Source organism: Sabethes cyaneus, chromosome 1 (assembly GCF_943734655.1).
Source record: "Sabethes cyaneus chromosome 1, idSabCyanKW18_F2, whole genome shotgun sequence".
Classification (NCBI taxonomy): Eukaryota; Metazoa; Arthropoda; class Insecta; order Diptera; family Culicidae; genus Sabethes; species Sabethes cyaneus.
Window position 1 is genome coordinate 59,372,779 of NC_071353.1, and position 23,300 is coordinate 59,396,078.

At 40.5% G+C, this 23,300-nt stretch overlaps 1 protein-coding gene across 2 annotated transcripts; it reads left to right on the forward strand.

Moving 5' to 3' along the window:
* The first annotated feature begins 738 nt into the window (after positions 1 to 738).
* Positions 739 to 23,059, forward strand: LOC128737992 (ABC transporter C family member 8-like). Of its 2 annotated transcripts, none has more exons than XM_053832788.1 (9): positions 739 to 981; positions 7,256 to 7,359; positions 9,260 to 9,383; positions 9,451 to 11,091; positions 13,563 to 13,839; positions 13,897 to 14,783; positions 21,903 to 22,185; positions 22,244 to 22,753; positions 22,814 to 23,059. In XM_053832788.1, the coding sequence occupies exons 1-9, from the start codon at positions 950 to 952 to the stop codon at positions 22,964 to 22,966; spliced, it is 4,011 nt and encodes a 1,336-aa protein (XP_053688763.1). In that variant the 5' UTR covers positions 739 to 949; the 3' UTR covers positions 22,967 to 23,059. The 2 variants fall into 2 exon arrangements, with proteins under 2 accessions (XP_053688763.1, XP_053688772.1); XM_053832797.1 differs by lacking the exon at positions 22,814 to 23,059 and having other exon boundaries at positions 22,244 to 22,512; positions 22,569 to 22,666.
* Positions 23,060 to 23,300: the final 241 nt, after the last annotated feature.

Genomic DNA, 23,300 nt, shown 5'->3' on the forward strand with positions numbered 1-23,300 from the left:
ACCCTGTTATCGATCCAGATGAGATGGGAACCAATAAACGAAAGAATAATCGTAGCCAGATTTTATTTGTCAAGCATTTGTAGACTACATACAATAATATTATTACAATGTTTACTTATATACTATACATTATTCCTATGGCTAAGTCGTAGTTTAGTCACACAAGTTAGAAACCTTACTGGGCAATGCAGTGCTATGCGCCAATAGATGCTGCCAGCCTGAAAGACAGTTCCTACAGCCAGAGCCAGCTGAACAGTGTGATTGAAAAATCTCGAAATGGGCTACTGTTTACAGAGTTCTATGCTACTAACGGCATGGTTATTGGTGGGTCGCTCTTCCTGCATAGAGCAGCACATAAGGTCACATGGGTTTCTCGCGACAGCCTAACAGCAAACCTAATTGACCACATTCGCATCAACCGAAGTATTCAACAAACGCCGATATTTGTCACTGATGATTTCTTAATTTTCAAAAAGCTCAAACTTTAACTGACACTAATAAGTCAAGTTCAATTAAGCTAAAATTTTACACACAGTTGTTTCGTGGCAATCAACATAACATAATTTTCACACGTTTGAAAATTCGAATGTCAATTTTGCCCCATACCTTCCATGGCACCTTAATACGTATGCATCAACTAAAGACTGTGAAGTAGGAACGAGTGTAAAATGCATTGGAAGGTTGAAAATTAGTTTCTCTGTATACATTTCGATCGGTTGATGATAATAATTATACCAGCAGTCGTTATCAGTTTGGCGTGGTTGTATTTATTAGCAATCTCACGGTTCTATCAGTTCTGATACCGAAGTTTGTTCAGCATGTTCAACAGTGTGCAGCTAATTCTCAAAACGTTTGGGATGAATTAGTTTCTTTCGGGCTACCTATAGGTGATAATTATATACAAATGAAAAGGATTTTTCAATAATCAAGTGTGCCAATCGTTAACGCAATGAACCGAAGTGGAAACTATACATTTCAAAGGTGATGATTGTTTGCTAAAAAATTATAGAAGCCTGCACGTGAAATATTATTAAAAAAAGTTTTACAAGAACAGCATTTGTTTGGAAGTCAGTGCTTTTAGGAAAGAGTAACTACCAATATGTTTAAAATTAGTACATTCCACTTACCCAATGGAAGTATCATTAACGTGTGTATTTCAATCTGCCAATTTCATGCCATACTTACCTTCACATTTAATTCTGACTCAATCGCAATGATAACAAAACACCAAATGGCCGCATGTGTCCACTGGTGCTAGATAAATGAATGACACATCGTTGATAGCAGCATTTACTCCCAAAGGGCGAGTCCCACAATTTCAACGAAAACCGAATTTTTATTGCATTATCACCAATATTTAGATTTCCTTTCGATACTTCTCGGAATAACTGTGACCATGTATTACATTCGGATATGTAAATAACATGTTTGTTTGTGAATGAGTATGATGCATAGTTACCCGGACATTATAGCTCTAAATAAAGCGCAGCTCGTTGACTTGTTAACTTAATAATGAAAACTATATCTGGCTGATCGTGTGTTTAAACACGTAATTGGTCCATCAAAACATATCGATCAGACTTTTCCGGGAGAAGGTTATACAAAATCTGTGACATTTTCGTCGAGGGAATTAGCTGCGCAGAAGTTTTTTTAAGATGATCGTTGTTTCTAGTAGGTTCTGACGTTATGGGGCTTTTTGATTAAAGTTTAATCTGCATTTACAGAATGCATAACATTTCATGTTAAGTGGCATGGGGCGTGACTGCGCCACTGTCACAAATTTCATTCCCATACATATTTCGCGTAACCAACAATCCATCTAGCCCACAATAAACTTCGCTTCGGATAAAAATGTGTTAGTGAGTATCCCGCTCCCGCAATTAGCAATGTGTGATTATAGACTAATCTCAAGTTTTTAGTCTTGACCTTGAAATGCGGTCATACATATATATATTAATATTTTTTGAAACGATGGTTCTACAATTGATGAAGGGACGGTAGGGGAAAGAAATGAAAATTTTTTGGAGAAGGAGGGGAAGAGCGGAAAGGAAGGGGGGGGGGTATTGGTAGCTATGCTTGACAAGTAGTCATTTTGACTCCTACCTTTTGTCCAATGCTGGAAGGTGCATGAGTCGAACCACAAGACGAACCAGCTTGGTTCGACTCATGCACCTTCCAGCATTGGACAAAAGGTAGGAGTCAAAGTGACTACTTGTCAAGCATAGCTACCAACACCCTCCCCCCTTCCTTTCTGCTCTTCCCTTCCTTCACCAAAAAAAAAATTTCATTTCATTCCCCTACCGTCCCTTCATCAATTGTAGAACCATCGTTTCAAAAAATGTGTGATTATCCTCAAAATCGTCAAAAATTTGATAGTGCTTCGCAGTGGTCATTGATCTTAAATCAATTTTGTTCCCATCTTTTATGAAGCAAATTATTATTCTCAGTTTTCGTTAATGGTGCTGAGCCGTTCAGGCTCGAAGTATTTTAATGTAAGGAATCAGCCTCGCTTGCTTCGTTCGTTGTGAAAACTTTGATAACAACCTTTTTCCAAAGCCATGACAATTACGCAGTTTTAAATTCAAGCCAGCAGATTTGAACAGTAGATTCAGCGCCGTAGTGTGCGGTTGGCCAGACTGGCCCCCGCCAATAGCGCAATCTCTTAAAGGGGCCAAAAAGGGCCTACATTTCAGTAAAGCATTAGCAATAACGTATGCATTAAAAACCATTCTGATTTTAGCGAGTTTTCATGTCACCTTATCAGTTGATTTGCATGCAGTAGTCATGGTGAAAACCGTCAAACAACTACGCTCGATGCTTTATTCGTACTTCCAGCGAAGAACTTGAACATGATGAAGCACTTCGTATCCACCGATTAGAGCAATCTAACATTCGCAACATCTTCTCCCGCGAGAAAGACGAAAGTGCTGTACGGAAGCCTGATTCCGGCCGCCCGATAGTGCTGTGCGGGGGCTAAAAATGAAGACCGAAAGCAAGGTGGCCCCATCGTTCCGCGCCTTGAACCGGGAGGTCAGAGAAACCGGCTAAACGGCGAAGAAGCACTTAACCGAAATGGACATTTTTATGTGGAAGCGTCAGTCGAGGCTGGCCGTGTCTGAGTAGCAGGCAATCGCCCAGAGAACGACCGAAAGTGCTGGTGAAAACATCTTTCCGGCGAAGCACGATGTCGTGGTCATAATAGGCGACGAAAACTATTTGACACTGGACGCAACGAGTGGCAAAGGACCGAATACTTTACGTCCCCCACCAAAGAGGTAAGTGATGACGTCGAGTATATATTCCGCCCCAAGTTCCCGAAGAAGATCCTTCTGTGGCTGACGATCAGATAGAAGAGAATGTTCAAGCCACTGTTATTTCATTCAGGGTTTATGGTGAACGTGGAGATACCAAGATACAGTATGAAGTACCTACCGGAAATTGCTGCCTTTATTAAAAAATTTCGCGCAAAGAATGTGTTTTTTTGGGCGAATCTGGCTTTTGCCCATCAAGCCAAGAGAACACTAGAGGAGATGAACCGGCTGAAGATAAAAGTTGTACCGACGATCACCAACTCTCCCAACGCCCCCCAATTGCGATCAACAGTAAATTTTAGAGTTAAGGGTAAACAGAGCATTTACTTCAATAATTTTGTGGTCAAAACGGAGAAGGACCTGATCGCCAAGGCCACGAAAAAGTTGAAAAATATGCCGACGTCTATCTTTTGACCGGCCATAGTGCAGCTTCTGCTGAACTGCTGTAAAGCCACCTGGCAGGGCATCTAAGTATTGAATAAGGAGCGAATGCGAAAAAGTGATAAACTTGGAACGAGCACTGATTTAAGAAATGAGGCGACATATTGGGTCTCCGACAACGGCACCACAATGTCACGCTATGGTTCTGAGTAGGTTGTGTATTTGAGCGCGTGAACTAACGGCATGTGGCAATTTACAATAATATTATCTCAGGAGGAGAGCCGAATACAGGAGTTCCGAATCTTGGTGGCCGGCCGCCCAGATACGTTACTTGTGTGATTTTTATATGAAACAGAAAATTCGCGGGACAGTGAAGTTGTTAATGTAATAGTTTTTAAACAAATTAGGACGCGTGATTTCGATGAGCTCTTTGTTATCGTTATCGAAATGAAAACCTGATCCAGTGCCCAGAGACTTGCGGAAGCTAACATCATTATCTATCGTGATTAATCGTTAATCTCGTTTAACAAGACGGGCACAATGTTGTCCACCTTTGGTACGTTGGATTCGAGTGGAAGTAGTTTACGTTTTATCGAGTGTTTTACTTATAGAAATAAATGTCCAAGACATAACTTCATCAAACCGAATTTAGGCGAAAATATGTCGAACGCGCCTTCAGCATCTTAAAGTTAATACATAATTATGATCCAATAATACACAATCAAAACACAACAACGTCCTAAGAAAGAGCAAATAATAGTACATGAGACCAAACATGGTTGGTACATGATTGCATAATGCGTGAAACAGACCCCATAGTGGTCCTTAACCACTTATCTAGCAACTCCTATCCCTACCTCTATCCTTAGCGGAGATGCGGTAACCAACCCCGGTGAAAACTAAGGTCGTATTCCAACAGGGTAGTAGGCACAGTGTTGTCTCGACACTTTAAGATGGCAGCCCCATCACGAGACTCGGTAACGTAGTACGTAGGCTTTTAGTACCAATCTACCAATCTAGGCTACCTATCTAAATCCAAAAAACTAACAAGAGCCAAGAAAATTCTACTCGTAACATTTGGCATGGACAAAGGCGACGAAACAAGGACATGGAATGGAAACTTGGTACCTGGAACTGCAGATCGCTAAATTTCGTTGTTGGCGACAACAATCCGGAGCGGCAAAGCCCAATTTTACCAGAGCGGTGGAACGACCAATGTGCTGGGAACGGGCTTCGTAGATGGGCAAAATGCAGGATCGCGTAATGGACTGGAAAGCAATCAACGTGAGGATGTGCATGTTGAGGATAAAAGGCCGATTCTTCGGCGACAACGAGAAGGAAGCGTTCTCTGCGCAGCTGAAGGCAACGTAAGACAGCTGCCCACGACGGGACATCAAAATCGTCATCGGGGATATGAACGCCCAGATCAGCAGGGAAGCAATGTATAGACCGGTGATCGGGATCCATAGCCTGCGCTCAAAACGATTTAGCAGCAGCAGACGCAATGGAAGCTAACCTCGGAGTGCCTACAAACGATAACAGTGTGCCGGCTCCCGATCTCGAAGAGATCCGGAGAGAAATTCGGCAACTGAAGAATAATAGAGCCGCTGGAAAGGTCCGACTCCCGGCAGAGCTCTACAAAAATAGCCAAGAACCGCTAGCAACGACACTTCATTGGATAATTTCTAGAATTTGGGAGGAGGAGAAACTACCGGAGGAGTGGATAGAAGGTGTAGTCTGTCCCATTTACAAAAAGGGTGACCGACCAGATTGCTGTAATTACTGCGGCATCACGTTGGTCAACGCCGCCTACAAGGTGCTCTCCCAGATTTTGTTGCGTCGTCTATCCCGAATAGCAAGCGAATTCGTAGGACAGTATTAGGCGGGCTTTATGGGGGCCCGTGCTACTACGGATCAAAAGTTTACTCTCCGACAAATCTACCAGAAATGTCGAGAGCACTACGTGCCCACGCATCATATTTTCGTGGATTTCAGAGCAGCATAGCATGCAGTTGAACGTGAACAGCTATGGCAGATAATGCACGAGTACAGTTTTCTAGACAAACTGACGCGGCTGACAAGCTGAAACCTTGGGGCGGCGGAGGCAATCTACGCAAGACTAAAAACGGAAGCTAAGAGGATAGGGTTACAAATCAATTCGTCGAAAACCAAATATATGGTAGGAAGAGGCAATTACCAGGCAATTGTGGAAAATTAACTCTCACTCGGTTTGTTTACATATGTTGATTTCCCCTTTTCAAATGTTTGTCGAGATATGCTGGAATAGTTTTCATAATTTTTTATTAGGAATTAACCTTGAGCCATTAAAAAAACAAGTGCCCACTTTATAAAATGAATATATTATAGTGTACTGGATCACCTGATCACTGATTATCATATAGCACCTTTTCTAATCAAATATATCAAGAGAATATGTTTGCAATTGCCCGCCCAGTTAGCTTCGGGGTACGATGTTGGCCTAACAAGTCAGTTGTTGTATGTTCGAATCTCGGTTGTACGGTGCTGTCATAGAGTCAATAGGATCGTTGCACTAGCCCGCTAATTGTCCTATACTCTAATAACTGTCTGTCGATAAAGAAGGGTCAAATTCTAAAGGACTAAAGTAAACCACCAACGCAATAATGTAGAACATGGCGCTCAGTTTATTGTGGTCTCAATATAAAGGATGTTTCTGTCAAAACTTGACCAAACAAGAATGCGTGTAAATTGACAAAAAACTATTTAAAAATATCTGGTCCTTGGGCACCATCGATGTTGATGTTGATTGCATACCACTTCATGGCCTTTGATCCGTAATGGCCGGATAACCAAACCAGATATTTTTTGCAGAACTACGAAAGTTTCATATGCTTGAAACTGTCTACCCCCTTTCTTCTTCCAGTTGCCGTATAAAACTTCTGCCTAGGAAGCTGTTTGATGTGTGCCTTGACGTAGGTTTAGTCGTCCATCGTCACTCATTGGAACTTCGTCAGCATCGTCAACAACGGCATTCGGAATCCGGAATGTTTTGACTGGTTTGTTTGGCTTACCGTGGTGACTTGGGCTCCTAGCTTTTTTAGAATTCGACATTCTGGTCCGTTTTTTTAGCTCCATGCACGTTTGCAGACGACGCTCCCAACTTGTCTGCGATGGAGAGGTTTGGATGACATTTGAATAACTGGAGAGCAAATGTCAAAATCAAAATAGAGGCATCATTTTAGATGCATGTGTCTACAACATGAGAGGAGTTCAGGATTTTTTTATAAACTATGCAAAGAAATGCCCGGCCGGTTAGCTTCGAGGTACGATGCTGGTCTAAAAAGACAGTCATCGTATGTTCGGATCTCGGCTAGACGGTTCTGCTAGATAGAGTTAGTAGGATTGTTGCACTAGCCCCATAACTGTCCTGTACTCTAACAGCCGGCTGCGAAGTCTGTTGATAAAGAACGATCAAATCTTAGAAAGAAGGTTTTGCTTTGTCAAGTTTAAAAAAATCAAATTTTTATTGGAATTGTCCAAATTATCCATTGTTTTTAATATTTAATTCTTTAATTATTTTTTAGCCTTGACTCTACTAGCAATGACACTGGCGAAGAATGGATGAAATCCGATTCAACGTGTACTTTAGCGGAAAGCGAAATCACAGCGAATGATCCAAAGAAAGTGAGTGAGTATCAAAAGTATCATGTTGTGCTCATTTTTAAATAATTAGGTTTCATGAATAGACCTCATCCCCGATTGTTACAGGTTATATTTTTTTTGGTAAATTACGTCAATTACGTTTATATCGCCTTTATTACCGCATACCGATCGGACCTGTATACTGTATATACTGTATGCTTATAACACACGTTGATCGGAATTCAGAATATGGTTGCTGATCGGAACGGGTTTGATAAAAATGTAGAATCGAGGCGTAAGTTTTCGTTTTAGCATTTACAATTTAAAGCAGTTTAATGCATGGAATCTTATTGAAGCGATGTAAATAAAAATTGTTCTCGAATTTTTAATGACAAAAGTTAGATAATCATAGTTTTTTCGAAGCTTTGAAAAGATTAACCGTTTTTTTCTAAAGGGGGAGGCAGGAGGTCTAATTTTCTGTTAGGGGGCTTAGGTCTTAGCACTAGCTCGCCAAAATTTTGTGTATACTAACAGCTACTGTGTTACCTGACTCATAACGAATATACGTTATATACGGGAGAGGGTCTCGTAACTCACTAACTTTGTGGTTTTTCGTTTAATTGATCATAAATTCGAATAGAGCATACAAATAATAACTATATAACATAAGAAATTACAGGTTTACTCCAAAAGTAAAAGCATGAGCGATTTTAGAATTTCGGAAATAGGGATGCGCTATGAGTCAGGTAACACAGTAACAGTCTGTCTATTAGAGCAGAAGGTCAGATCCCACAAACGGAATCTAGCAGCGACAACTCGCTTAATATGTTAAGCGCCGGGCAATGTGTGGCAAGTTCTTAAATATGATCACGGTGCTCCTCTGATCGTTATTAAAAAAAATAAGCCATGAACACGGTAAATTCCAATTGGTTTGTATTGCCATCCTATACCTCTAAGCAAAATAAAGAAACTTGTCCAACGAGTTTTTTAGTTACTAGACTAGAACTAGAACAGTGGAAGCCTGTTGTAACCGCTTAGTTGGTTTCGAGGTACGATACTGTTCTAACAAGCCAGTCGTCGTATGGTCGAATCTCGGCTGGCCGGTGCTGTTAGATAGAGTCAGTAGGATTGTTGCACTTGCCTCGTTACTGTCCTGTACTTCTTATAGCCTGCTGTGAAGTCTGTCGATAAAGAATGTCGATGTCAATAAAGTCTTAGAAAGGACGTTTAAGCTCAAGGCTTTGCTTTTTTTAACAGTGGAAGACAGATCAACTATCTGTGGCCACATTAGTTATAACTGGATATTTTCGGGGTACGTACTCCGGAAACCCCCAGGGAAATTCTAGTGTGAATTAAGCTGTCGCAAGAGGAGTTTTTGTTCACTTTTAGACAAACCACCTCGTTGGTAGTCGCCGGAACATGTACAGATATTACCAAGAAGAATTAGAAGACTTATTTTTTATAATAATGGTCAGAGGAGCACCGTGCTGATAATTTAAAGTGGTGCCATTGAACAAAATTATTTAAAACTGTGAAGACCAATTGTAGTTGCAGGTCTTGAACACTGTAAATTTCAGTAATGTCCATAGACTGGGCTGTTCAGAGGTTTCGGACTTTGCGGGATTCTACCCGATTTGGGTGGTTTGTCCCGGATTAATAACCGTCTGGGAAAGTGTCCTGCATTGGTTAATTTTTTTATCGTGTACATGAAATACTACAGGAGAGTTCTAAGCAGCTTCACAAGACGCTATCGCCTAAGTAAAGCTCCGCATTTCTAATTGATCTAAATTTTTTACAGAACCAATTTAGCAAATAAGCCATTCAATATGTCCCGCATTCATTTAGAAAAACGCTTATTTTACCAGAGACCTCACGATTATATTAGTATACGAAGATAATGATACTGAACAATTACTTATTTTATATATATTTTTATTTATTTTCAGAACGAAGAGTACGCAACAATGTTCGTAGTACAAGAGTCGAATCCGCTTACACACCCCATAACCGATTGTCACGGTACAAACCTGCCTTGCGTAATATTGTTCCATTCCGTGTGAGCAGTACAGGGTTCGTCATCCGGGTGGAGGTGGAAAGTTCAATTTGTACTGAAACGTATTTAATTTTATTCACACAGAACCAGCGATTTACCCGTGGACAAGATAGGCTGTTTTTCCAATAGCTCATTCTCCTGGATTCGTAAATTTTTTATTACTCGAGAACAACAACGAGCATATCAAAGCTTATCGACAAGTAACTGGAACAACAAGCAAGATGAAGTATACCTTCTTCCCAAGACGCCGTACAGTGATAGCTGTGAAGTGAATTGCCGTCGATTGCTCGGTATCTATAACTATAACGAGACGCTCAATGGGCGCAAGAAAGTGTCCATGCTCAAGGTTATCTGGAGATTCACGAGAACTCGACTAATAATTGCTAGCCTTTTTCACTGCTTTGCAATTTTCCTTATCTTCTTGGGAGTGGTTTTATTTTCCAATATGACTGTTGAATCAATGCAGACCGTTGTATCTACCAGTTGCCAAAACTGCACAGCTATTTCGAACTGTTCAAGTGCTCCATCGAAAATTCTTGGGATACAGTTCGAAATGAATAATAATGGCTGTAAAAGTGCTTCAAAAATTCAATCAATGGACGGACGCAATGATCGTATACTGCTATCACTGGGAGTGTTGCTTTGCTTTTTTATCGCGATGATCTTCAACAGTGTAAAAAACTGGCTAAACCTAAGAACTGCGGTACGGTTACGCACCGCCGTGTTGTCTTCAATTTACAAGAGGGCAATGAAGAGTAGCATAGTGAATAACATCTCCGCTCATCAAATAATGACATTGACTAATGAAGAAAGCGAATTTGTTTTCAAGTTGGTCGAATCAGTCGTACAATTGTTTGGTATTTCCATCGGATTGATCTTGGCAATCATTAGCGGCTTTATTCTGTTGCCAATATCTGTCGTATTAATTTCGTTTGGAGTTTGTCCGCTATTGGTGCTTTTGTTTATAATAGGCAACATTTCCAAAATTTATTATAGAAAATTTCTTGCTTTTGGAGTCAAAAAGCACTCTATAGTTGAAGAAATCTGTTTTGAGTTTAAAAACATCAAGGTGCTTCAAATGGAGAGCATTTATAAGGATCGTTTCATGAGTTATTTAGATCGTCAATATGGAGCACTTCGATGGTGTAATATTTATTCCACTAAAGCTTTGGGAGGTGTCACGTCTGCCATTCTAGTTGGAGGCCTATATCTAATCTGGTGCGATACAAACATTAAAACAGAAAGTACAGAGGTATTGATCCTTCTATTAGTGTTTGCATACCATGTACAAAACCTGATGTTAGACTTTTGCAACTGCATAAACAACTTCATCCAAGGAAAAGCAACTCTTGACAAAATTAAACATTCGTATCAACTCCTATGCCCGGATAATGTCCGACTCAAGCCCAATCGAGAAAATTTAGCTATTCAAGCAAATAATACTGAAGCGGGTTGGCCACCGGTGGATGGTGACGATAACCGTCAATGTAAATTTAAGTTATGCCTAGAAAATTTCGAAATTGTCTCCGGTCAGATCATCGGTGTGACAGGTCATTCTGGAGGCGGAAAAACCACATTGCTACATACTCTTCTGCGTAATGTAGAGATTCAAAAAGGCAGAGTTTTACATCGCGGAAAATTGGCTTTCTTCCCGTCGGAACCGGTACTTTTAAATGACAGTTTAAAGGAGAATGTTCTATTTGGAGAACCGTTTGATGCACAGAGGTAAGTAACAGAAAAGAAAGCAGACCATGTCATTCTTACTTTTATTTATATCAAAAATCACTTTCATCTGCAAAATAATCAACACAACAATCAAATTTTATCCAGCTCTTCCCAATCAACTTTACAAATATCGTTTCACTTTAAAGAATTGTTTACTACATGCTAAGCCATTACTTACTTGCCTATAGCAGCATAGAGCCGTTGTGGCTCTTGCTGTATTGTTGAATTTGATTCAACTGCGGTTTTCAAAATTATAATCCTCCGCCGAATACGAATGAAAACGCACACCGATTGATGATTTATAATGGGAGGATATAATTTTCCTACGAATGATATGGGTACATATTTTAGTTATATAATAATTTGCAGGATATAATAAAGATCTTAGATAGCGGATTCAACTGATAGGTTAGATATTTCACTTACGTTTAGTTCGCTTTGATGATCGCTTATCACTCCTAAGTGCGCTACCAAATTAGCGATTTCTGTTAGTTCCTAAGTTTAGTCCTAAGTAGCATTTTAGAAATATAGTAGATAGTTATATTTAATGTATTTAATATATAATTAGTTTTATCACTCTCACCAGTCGTAACGGTCTTTTACGGGTACTGCTTTAACACAAAAGCTATAGCAACTCACGGTAGGTTACCTATTTTAAGATCCACTATTAATTTAGTCCTATATTTAAGTAATTTAAGGCTTACCGATTAGAATCACTTAGAGAGGATAGTATTTAGGCACAAATTTAGTTCAGCGAATTTAGTAATAAAGTAGCAAATAACAAATTAATTTTAAGAATAGCTTCAGGTAGTGTTTTAGCTCTAACCACTTTAGATTTTAATCAATAAGTTGTTCTGTCAGTCGAGTTATGCTGACTCACCGGTTGACGGCTGCTGTCAACGTTCCTGCTTGTTGAAAGGTGCAGAAAGACCAATGTGGCCAATGGGTTGATGGAAGGTGCGGAAAGGCCAGCGTGGCCAACATGTATCAAGAATTCCTCTCCATCCGATAGTGCACGGTGTACTCGGTCCTGGACTACCCCTCGCCAATTTGTTGAGCGTTTCGACGCACGTAAGTCAGCTTCAACCTAGTCAAATCATCTAGCACGTTGGGCTCCTCTATTCCTGGTACCGGTGTGGTCCATGAAGAGAACGGATTTCACTGCCCAGTCGTTCGGCATTCTAACGACGTGACTGACCGACCGTAGTCTCCGTACTTTCTTCGGAGTAGTACCTGCAGCTCATGGTTCATACGCCTGCGCCCCACGCTGCTTTCCGTTTGTCCTCCGCCAAAAATAGTCCGCAAGACTTTTCGTTCAAGTACGGCAAGTACGCGTATGTCTTCCGTCAGCAAAGTTACAGTCTTATGTCCGTAGAGGACTACCGGTCTGATTAGCGTTTTGTACAACGTAAGCTTTGTGCGGCAGTGTATGCTCCTTGATCGAACCGTTTTGCGGAGGGAAGAGCAGGCTCGACTTCCAGTATTGTTGTCGACGGTGACCATAGATCCCAAATCACGTCACGCGGGAGGCGAACGTTGCTTTCTCTGGAGCCTCTTTCGACGACACCCCATCAGCCATATATACGTTTGCCATACGGACGGTTGCCTTACGTACGATTGCCATACAGACGAATGCCATAATGTATGTTTGCCATAATGGACGGGAGCCATAATGTACGTTTGCCATAATTCATATTTTTGGTATGGAGGCCCAGAACTACGCTTCAACCCGTTCAAAGCTTAAAGGACCAGCGCAAGTCACAAGAGGCCTAGTTGATTCAGTTTGGAAAAAGCGACTTTGCCGCTTTTCATTTTATACAGGGGATCCTCGATGCGAGGACTAGGGAAAACTAACTAGAGGACGATAAACCTAGGAAAACGAATAGACCTAGACAGATGTGATTTCTGCGGGGGGTCTGCCCCCCTATATGGCTATCGTATTTATGGCTCTCGTCCGGTCACCGGTGTAGATTATCTCTGCCGTGCCAACGTACCAGTAATAATGTCATGGTCGTCTGCGAAGGCTTTGTACATCTAGCGAAAGCTGGGATACTACGCTGAGTCGACCACGTCAGTCACAAGGATGCCGGACGAATGTGTAGTGAAATTCACAATTCGTTCTCTTCAAGAATCCAACCATGGCTTGACTAAGTTGCGTGTGTCGAGACGCTTAACGTATTGGTGACAAGTAACCCAGGATCGAGTACAGTAGAGAGGATTTCTTGATACGGCAAGAGCCACGCTGGCTCGATGCTGTTAGACGAAGACATCACGTATTGAATGCAGCGCTTAACGATCAGCTACATTGTCCTGCCATTTCTCATCAAACTAGTCCTATCATGAATAAATTCAAATGTCCCTATTTAGTGCTGCGGCATCAGATTCCTGGTGAACGAGCGTAATTGTAATTGAGCGATGTTTGAAACGCCGGAATGATTTGAAATCTAAATGTAGGTTATACATTTCCACAGATACTACCTAGCTGTTCACGCTGTGGAACTTAACGAGGATGTGCTACAGGCAGCTGGTGCAGATGATATACCGATCGTTTATCTTGAGCTTACAACGCAACAATTGGAGCGCATTACTTTGGCTCGTGCAGTCTACTGCCATCGGCAGATAATACTACTGGACGAACCTCTCAACCGTTTCAGTGATCGCCATAAAGCAAAGCATCTATTTTCTCAAGTGTTAACCATCTTAAGACAGGACAATAAAACAGTTATCGTGGGAACTCAATGGAATGAGGTTAGTTTTACCGAATGCCAACGAAAACAGTTGAATAATTAATTATCTACTTTTTAGTTACTTCAATATTGTGATCGCGTTTTTCGAATAGACGATGGTGCCATATATCGCGAAGGTTGCTACGCCGAAATTCTAAACATGCCATCACATGTTGAAATGACCCGAAAATGTAACATTGCTACGGTGTGCCGTGGTTATGGGCAGCCAAACGCAACTGGAAGCGATCCTGCTGCATTATACATTGCTACTAATGCGTTTTGCAAAAGAAACAGAAGATCTGCTTCGGTCGAAAACGATACAGAGCAACCGCAATCTGCTAAACAGACACTCGCATCGATGACAATTCAAAGTTTCTCCATTTGTGATATTCTGCTTCTAATCGTGATGCATCTACTCAATGGCGTACTGTATTTTGGACCAGTTCTTATGCTCATAGTGATTGTAGAACAGGGTGATATCAATCCATGGCTCAGTACACTCTGCCTAGGTGTAATTGTTTGCACTCTTGTCATAGACAGTGTTTCGAAGATCTACGTTGCACGTATTTCAACCAATCGGAATCGTTCATATCAAGAGAAATTGCTTGATCAGCTGATGAGGGGTTCTTTAACATATCTGCAACATACGAGCGTATCAGACGTGCTCAACCTGTTCACTGATAACATCTCAACGGGATTCATTGAAATCGACAGTTGCATATTTCAGGCAACTATGGTTCTACTTTCGGCAACAGTTCTGGTGATAGCCAACTTTTGGGCTGCTTGCGTCGTATCCGTTCTATTGACGGTGTCCGTAGCGCTCATCTACTATGTACAGTACAGTTTACAACATCTGTATAATCATGAACATCTCTCCCGACGGCAAATGTTTGCGATACTAACCAACCACCTAGCGGGTCGAGCCGTTATACAATCGTTTGATTCTGTTTCCAGTTTTGTACAAAAGTATGTATATTGTTATAGTTATAGTTATATATATATATATATATATATATATATATATATATATATATATATATATATATATATATATATATATATATATATATATAAATATATATATTATGCATTATGACGCAATGCACCTACCTGCAAGTTTTTTACATTGCGTCATACAGCAATCACCAGGGTAATGTCATGTACATTCAATAAGTAAATTTGTTTAAGAGTGACCTATGGGAGCTGAACGAGTATACATTACTTGTTTCTTATACAAAATATCAATATCAATATATATATATATATATATATATATATATATATATATATATATATATATATATATATATATATATATATATATATATATATATATATATATATATATATATATATATATATATATATATATATATATATATATATATATATATATATATATATATACTAGCTGACCCGACAAACTTCGTATTGCCACAAATTAACCTGTGTTGTACATAAATCATGAATCTCGGATGATCTTTATCACTTCTCGAGTTTTGCAAGTCCCCCAGTGGGCGGCGCTTCCGACGGCGGGTCACCGGCAACACTCGCGACCGGCTCGTCCTGAATGATCTAGTGTTACTATAGATAGTTTTTGTGGTCTTGTTATTGATTAATGTTTTATGGAAGAATCTCGAATTTCTCGAGTTGGATTAGTTTTTGAGTTTCGCCAAAATTTCTGTTTTATTTGTATGAGAGTCCATATCCCCCTACCACAGGGGTGAGAGGTCTCTAACTATCATAAAATAAATTCAAGACTCAAAAATCTCCTACATGCTAAATTTGGTTCCATTTGCTTGATTAGTACTCAAATTATAAGGAAATTTGTATTTCATTTGTATGGAAGCCCACCCTCTTAAAAGGGAAAGGGGTCGTAATACACCACAGAAAAAAAATTCTGCCATCTAAAACTCTCACATGCCAAATTTGGTTCCATTTACTTGATTAGTTCTAAAGTTATGAGCAAATTTGTATTTCGTTTGAATGGGAGCCCCCCCCCCCTCCTAAAAAGGTAAGAAGTCCTAATTCATCATGGGAAAAATGGTTGCCTCCAAAAACACCCACATGCCAAATGTTGTTCTATTTGCTTGATTAGTTCTCGAGTTAGGAGGAAATTTGTATTTCATTTGTACAGGAGCCCCCCCTCTTAGAGTGGGGAGGGGTCCTAATTCACCGTAGAAAATTTTCTTGCCCTCGAAAACCTTCACATGCCAAAGTTGGTTCCATTTGCTTGATTAGTTCTCGAGTTATGGGGAAATTTGTATTTCATTTGTATTGGAGCCCCCCCTCCTAATGTGGGAAGAGGTCCTAATTCATCACAGAAAAAATTCTTGCCTCCAAAAACACCTACATGCCAAATTTGGTTCCATTTGCTGGATTAGTTCTCGAGTTATGAGGAAATTTGTATCTCGTTTGTACAGGACCCCCCCTCCTAAAGTGGGGAGGGGTCCCAATTCATCATTGAATAAAAAATTGTCTCCAAAAACACACACATGCCAAATTTGGTTCAATTCGCTTGATTAGTTCTCGAGTTATGAGGAAATTTGTATTTCATTTGTACAGGAGCCCCTCCTCTTAAAGTGGGGAGGGGTCCCAATTCACCATAGAAAATTTTCTTGCTCTCGAAAACCTTCACATGCCAAATTTGGTTGCATTTGCTTGATTAGTTCTCGAGTTATGAGGAAATTTGTATGGAAGTCCCCCCTCTTAAAGGGGAGAGGAGTTATAATTCCTCTTATAAAGAGGGGAGGGGTCTCAATTCACCATAGAATAAATTCTTGTCACCAAAAAAAACACCCACATGCCAAATGTTGTTCTATTTGCTTAATTAGTTCTCGAGTTAGGAGGAAATTTGTATTTCATTTGTACAGGAGCCCCCCTCTTAGAGTGGGGAGGGGTCCTAATTCACCGTAGAAAATTTTCTTGCCCTCGAAAACCTTCACATGCCAAAGTTGGTTCCATTTGCTTGATTAGTTCTCGAGTTATGAGGAAATTTGTATGGCAGCCCCCCCTCTTAAAGGAGAGAGGAGTTACAATTCCTCTTATAAAGAGGGAGGGGTCTCAATTTACCATAGAATAAATTCTTGTCACCGAAAACACCCACATGCCAAATTTGGTTCTATTTGCTTGATTAGTTCTCGAGTTATGAGGAAATTTGTATTTCATTTGTATAGGAGCCCCCCCCTCCTAAAGTGGGGAGAGGTTCTTATTCATCATAGAAAACATTCTTGCCTCCAAAAACACCTACATGCCAAATTTGGTTCCATTTGCTGGATTAGCTCTCGAGTTATAAGGAAATTTGTATTTCGTTTGTATAGGAGCCCCCCCCCCTCTTAAAGTGGGGAGGGGTCCCAATTCATAATAGAAAAAAATTTTGTCTTCAAAAACACACACATGCCAAATTTGGTTCCATTTGCTTGATTAGTTCTCGAGTTATGAGGAAATTGGTATTTCATTTGTACAGGAGCCCCCCCTCTTAAAGTGAGGAGGGGTCCTAATTCAACATAGAAAATTTTCTTGCCCTCGAAAACCTTCACATGCCAAATTTGGTTCCATTTGCTTGATTAGTTCTCGAGTTATGAGGAAATTGGTATGGAAACCCCCCCTCTTAAAGGGGAGAGGAGTTATAATTCCCCTTATAAAGAGGGGAGGGGTCTCAAATTACCCTAGAATAAATTCTTGTCACCGAAAACACCCACATGCCAAATTTGGTTCTATTTGCTTAATTAGTTCTCGAATTATGCAGAAATTTGTGTTTCATTTGTATAGGAGCCCCCCCTCTTAGTGGGGGGAGGGGTCTCTAACCATCACTAAAACCTTTCCTGGCCCTAAAAACCTCTACATGCAAATTTTCACGCCGATTGGTTCAGTAGTTTTTGATTCTATAAGGAACACAAAACAGACAGACAGACAGACAGACAGACAGACAGACAGACAGACAGAAATCCTTCTTTATAGGTATAGATATATATATATATATATATATATATATATATATATATATATATATATATATATATATATATATATATATATATATATATATATATATATATATATATATATATATATATATATATATATATATATAGATAGATAGAAGTAATATAGATAGAAGAATATAGAAACAAGTAATGTATACTCGTTCAGCTCCCATAGGTCACTCTTAAACAAATTTACTTATTGAATGTACATGACATTACCCTGGTGATTGCTGTATGACGCAATGCAAAAAACTTGCAGGTAGGTGCATTGCGTCATAATGCAGCAAACACCAGGGCAATGCCACAATAAATTAAAGACTATATTCGAAGCTACAACTCAACGTTTAACTATTTGGTCCACGTTTGCTCTTCGTACTGCAGCTTCTAAAACAATGTAGGTTGAATTTAACAGCGCTTCTCCTTGCCCAACATTACTGAGACATCTAACGTTGATCTTTCTAGCCTCAATCATATCTGCTTAACCAGATTTGGCAGAAAACCATGTTCAATCATTCGCCTCGATTCCGCATTCCGATCGGGCTCGCTCCGATCAGAAACGTCATGATCGACGTGTGTTATAGCATACGATGTATTCCGATCGAAGCGTAATTTCTGATCGGAGCCGGCTCCGATCGGTATATAAAATAGAGGCGATTATCTGTCAGATCAATCGTGTGCCGTCTTAACATCCACAAATAGATCACAGATCTACAGATTGTACTCCCGGAACTCATCTAGGATCTGTCACAGAGTAAACATTGGATCCGTCATTGAGCAACTCTCTCGAAAACTAGGCAAAGTTATGCTCGGATTGTCAAGACAATCGCGTCGATAGGATAAATGACGTTTAGTAAAAACAACTTTGATACCTTGCAGTTTCTCAACTTGCTTAGCGTTTTTTGGCTTCCATCTGTGTTGGTGGCCCCATACTTGAACCGTCGTACGCAACCTTCATGCTTCTTCTGTTTTGCTCTGCTAATTTACTTGCTTTGTTAGCCTTACGTCTGATGACAAGGCCTGCGTAACGTAATTCCTCCATCTAATTCGGTCCTTAGCAACTAATCTCCAGTTCCGCGGGCACTCAGGGCTCGCCAGATCTCGCTCCCCTCGGTCTTACCACCTCACTTACTGTGTCCCTTTTCGTCTTGTTCCATTCGGATTGGATGCGAAAACCGTTTTGGCAGAATAGTTATGTCGGCATTCTAGCAACATGTAACATTGTAATAACCCAACGTATCCGTCGAGCTTTAGCCACCTTCTACATACTGGGTTCGCCGTAGCGACGCGCGTGTTCGTGGTTCATTCTTCGCAACCATACACCGTTCTCTTGCACGCCCCAAAGATGGTTCCCGCACCCGCCATTCTAAACTCCGAGTACTGGTTTCACGCCCCTACAGAACAACCGGTCTAATTAACGTGTAAAATGTGCACTTTGTACGAAGGCTCAGATTGCTCGACCGCAAATATTTGCGGAGTCCGTAGTAGGCACGACTTCCGCTGATAAAACACCTTTTGGTCTCACGGCTGGTATTGTTGGTATCTGCTGCAGTGAGCCAAGGTATACGAACTCGTCGACTAATTCGAACTCATCCCCGTCGATTACCAGGGTACTGTCTAAGCAGGCCCGACCGCCAGTTTATATCTTCAACACAATCTTCTCTGCTTCGCGTAGATTCGAGTGGGCCCGACAATGAACCCGAGATTCTCACACAGCACTGGATCCCATCCATCGTTGTCATGATCAGTCTAGTAAGCTTACCCGGAAAGCCGTTTTCGTCCAAAATTTTGCATAACTTTTGTCGGTTTACGCTATCATATGCGGCTTTGAAATCGATGAACAGGGTATACGTGGGGACTCGGAATTCACGGCACTTCTGGAGGATCTGCCGCAGAGTGAAGATTTGGATGATGCCGGTCTGGTAACTTTCCACAAATCTGTGTGTGTGTGTGTGTGTGTGTGTGTGTGTGTGTGTGTGTGTGTGTGTGTGTGTGTGTGTGTGTGTGTGTGTGTGTGTGTGTGTGTGTGTGTGTGTGTGTGTGTGTGTGTGTGTGTGTGTGTGTGTGTGTGTGTGTGTGTGTGTGTGTGTGTGTGTGTGTGTGTGTGTGTGTGTGTGTGTGTGTGTGTGTGTGTGTGTATGTGTGTGTAACCTATCTATTTCCCAATGTTCGGCAGTGATATTATGAAAAGAAACAAGGTAGCTGCAGCAATGTTTCATCTCTGCAATTATCTTAGTTTTGGGTTATAGGTGTTAGTTCTACTGATCACCAAAGACCCATGAAGAATGACTGAGTACTTGTAGCACATTCCGGAATCATTGGATTTTACTATTACATTCGGACTGTCAATTCGTTTGGTATGTTATTACCAAAAGAGTCGACCCGTATATAGTGACATGTGAATAAATTCGACTTGAAACGATCTTACCAAATTGCTAATTGGGTCCATATAACATTTTCTTATCGCGTCACTTGAGTTTCCATCAGGGCATCGAATATCCAATAATTAAATTTATTTTTCCTTCTGATATCCATATGCATTATTTAAACTTGTTACAGCCAAATTTTCACTGAACAGGTGCTTGATGAGCTAAAACTAAACAAATAACTAAAATATCATATTACGCTTACTTGATACCAAGGTCGTGTGGGTTAGCCGTCTGCCCAAAATCTCAGTTTTGAGATCAGACATCTGGGAACCACGCAGCATCGCACCTGCTAGCTTAGCTACTCAATAGAATATTGCCGGGTGTGGTCGCGAGGAGGCGCTAGGTAGGAACTCGGGCTGGCAAAAGCTATGTTTGTCTCTTTCTCGTTTGTCTTCCCCATTTAATACCCAGCTTATCGCCTTTTTTACAAGTAGGGCAAAAATCTCGTCTTTCAACTTCTACGATAGTTGTTTCGTTTCCCAAATCTTAACAATCAAGTGATGCAAACAACTATCCAACTTGTCCGAGCCCATTTTAATAAATTCCGCTCCAATGCAATCTTTTCCTGCAGCTTTATTGTTCTTCAGCCACAGGATGGCTTCTTTAACTTTAACGCTTATCGATGGGGTGCCACATCTCCGTTGCTTGCTGCACCAATTAAGTCACTTCCTCCAATATTATGGTCCTCCACCTGCACGCTATTCGGGTGTTCATCGTCGTACTGTTTTCACCTTTCGATCACCGCACGTAGTCAGTCAAAATATTTCCATCTTTATCTCTGCACATTTCGTTCACCGGTACCAAGTCTTTGGGAGATTCGTTGAGTTTTTGGTAGAACTTCCGTTTGTCGTGAACGCGGTAGAGCAGCTCGAGTTCTTTGCAGTCCTTCTCCTCCTGGTGGCGCTTTTTCTCCTGGAAGAGCTAGGCTTGCTATCTCCGCTTCTCTTTGTATTGCTGCAAAGCAGGTGTACCCGTGCTGCGTTCTTCTCATCCAATATCTACTGCACTTCGTTGCATCGATTCGGTGCCACACGACCTAAGACGCTCTCCGATACGCTGTTAATAGCTGCTTTCACGGCACTCCAACCGTTCGCAAGCGGGGCTCCATCCAGTTCACCCTCTTCCGGCACCGCGGCTTCGAGCGATAACGCGTAGTTTTAGGCGACATCCGGTTGCTTCAGTCGCGTTAGATTATACCGTTGCGGATGCCGGTATCGTATGTTGTTTAACGCAGATAGTTTTTAACGTATCTTAACAATCACTAGGTAGTGGTCCGAACCAATGTTAGCGCCTCTATAGGTTCTGACGGCGGTGTCTGAAAAGTGCCGACCATCTGTCAGAACGTGGTCGATTTTTGGTTCCGTCTGGTTGATCTCCAAATATACCGACTAATATTAAAGAATCGCCTTGTATATTTTAAAAGTCATGAATTTCATTTGGGACATGAGCACAAGTTAGGCAATGAAGAAGTTGAACGGTCGTAAAAGACGATACATATATTGTAATATTGTAACACGAGAGCAGATTAATCGAAGCTAAAAACACATTCTAATAGATTTACGTAAACGTACAATTCTTCTTTTCATTTGTTGTAATAAAAAAAGCTTATTTCAGTATCATTAATATTTATATATCTATTATTCTCTATTTTGAACGAAGTTAATTTGTTGCAGGTTCTATGACAACGTGGAAGAAAACAGTACCGCGATATACATGCAAAGGTCAATTCAGTTTTTCGTTCAGTTCTGGGTCAATTTCGTTGCATATTTCCTAGGCATCAGTGCCCTACTTGTAATTCTCCTGTTCACATCACAGTCCGAAGTTTCGATCCATCGCTATATTCTAGCTATTTTCGGATACCTCTCAATGATTCGTAATCTAGAAAAATTTGTAGAACACACTTTACTAACCATGATCGCTCACAAGAAGAGGACTATTCTCAAAACTGACATTTCGGTAAGAATACTTTATCTAAATACAATACGAATAACACTACCATTAAATCAATTTACAGCAACTTCAATGCTTAAAAGAAGTTAAAGATCCGGCGTCACTTACAAACTCAGATATAGGAGTGTCGGTTGTCATTCGCGACGTTGTTTATCGAGTGGCAAATAAGAAAATGCTAAAAATTCCAAGCCTTCGCATACAAGCAGGTGAAACAGTTGCGATTATTGGCACTGGTAGCGACCTTATCATTCCACTGCTTTGTCGAATAATTTCACCCAATCAGGGTACGGTTAGCTTGAATCAAATCGATATAACGCGGCTGAAAACTGATCAGTTGAGAGAACAAATTGGTGTAATTCCAGCTAATCCTAGACTACGTGCTATTTCAGTTAGTACTTTTCTAAATCCGGCTGGAAAATTAACTTCAACGCAAATCAATGATGTGCTGAAGACAACCGGGTTGTTCGAGGCCATTGCCAACCTACAGAACAAGCTTGATGATGTTGTCGATAATCTATCGCTTAAACACAGACAATTACTTTGCTTGGCGCGATGCTATTTGCAGAAGCCCGCGGTTTGGATTTTATAATAATGCCCTAAATATTCAATTTAATCAAATGTTCTTATATTTCAGCTATTATTGTTGGAACAAATTCACCCAGATGCCTGCGAAATCATTAAACAGGCAGTAAGAACAAAGTTCGCTGAACAAACGGTTATTATTATTTGCACGCATGAGGTTCAATATACCGGCGTGTGCGACAGGTTGATCAACTTAGATAGCTAGGTACTAGCATTCGGAATATTCATAACAAGTTTAAGTCTCAAAAATAGTCACAGTCAATTTCATTTCAATACCATAAGAAAAATAAACGTATTTTGCAAGGAGGTAGTGATGCTGAAATGTTTTTTTTGTCGGAAGATTTGACTACTGCGACCATTATTTTGATCTATTGTGGTATGATCTAGTAGCGGCGTTAACACGTTCTGTAGTGTGCACGAAAATCAAAATGCGATATATCGTTCCATATCTCTTCCGACGGCCCTTTGAATAATTCTGAATTCGTCCCTTTAGTACTGCAAATCGCATATAATCATAACATAGCCCTGATTCCGTGAAA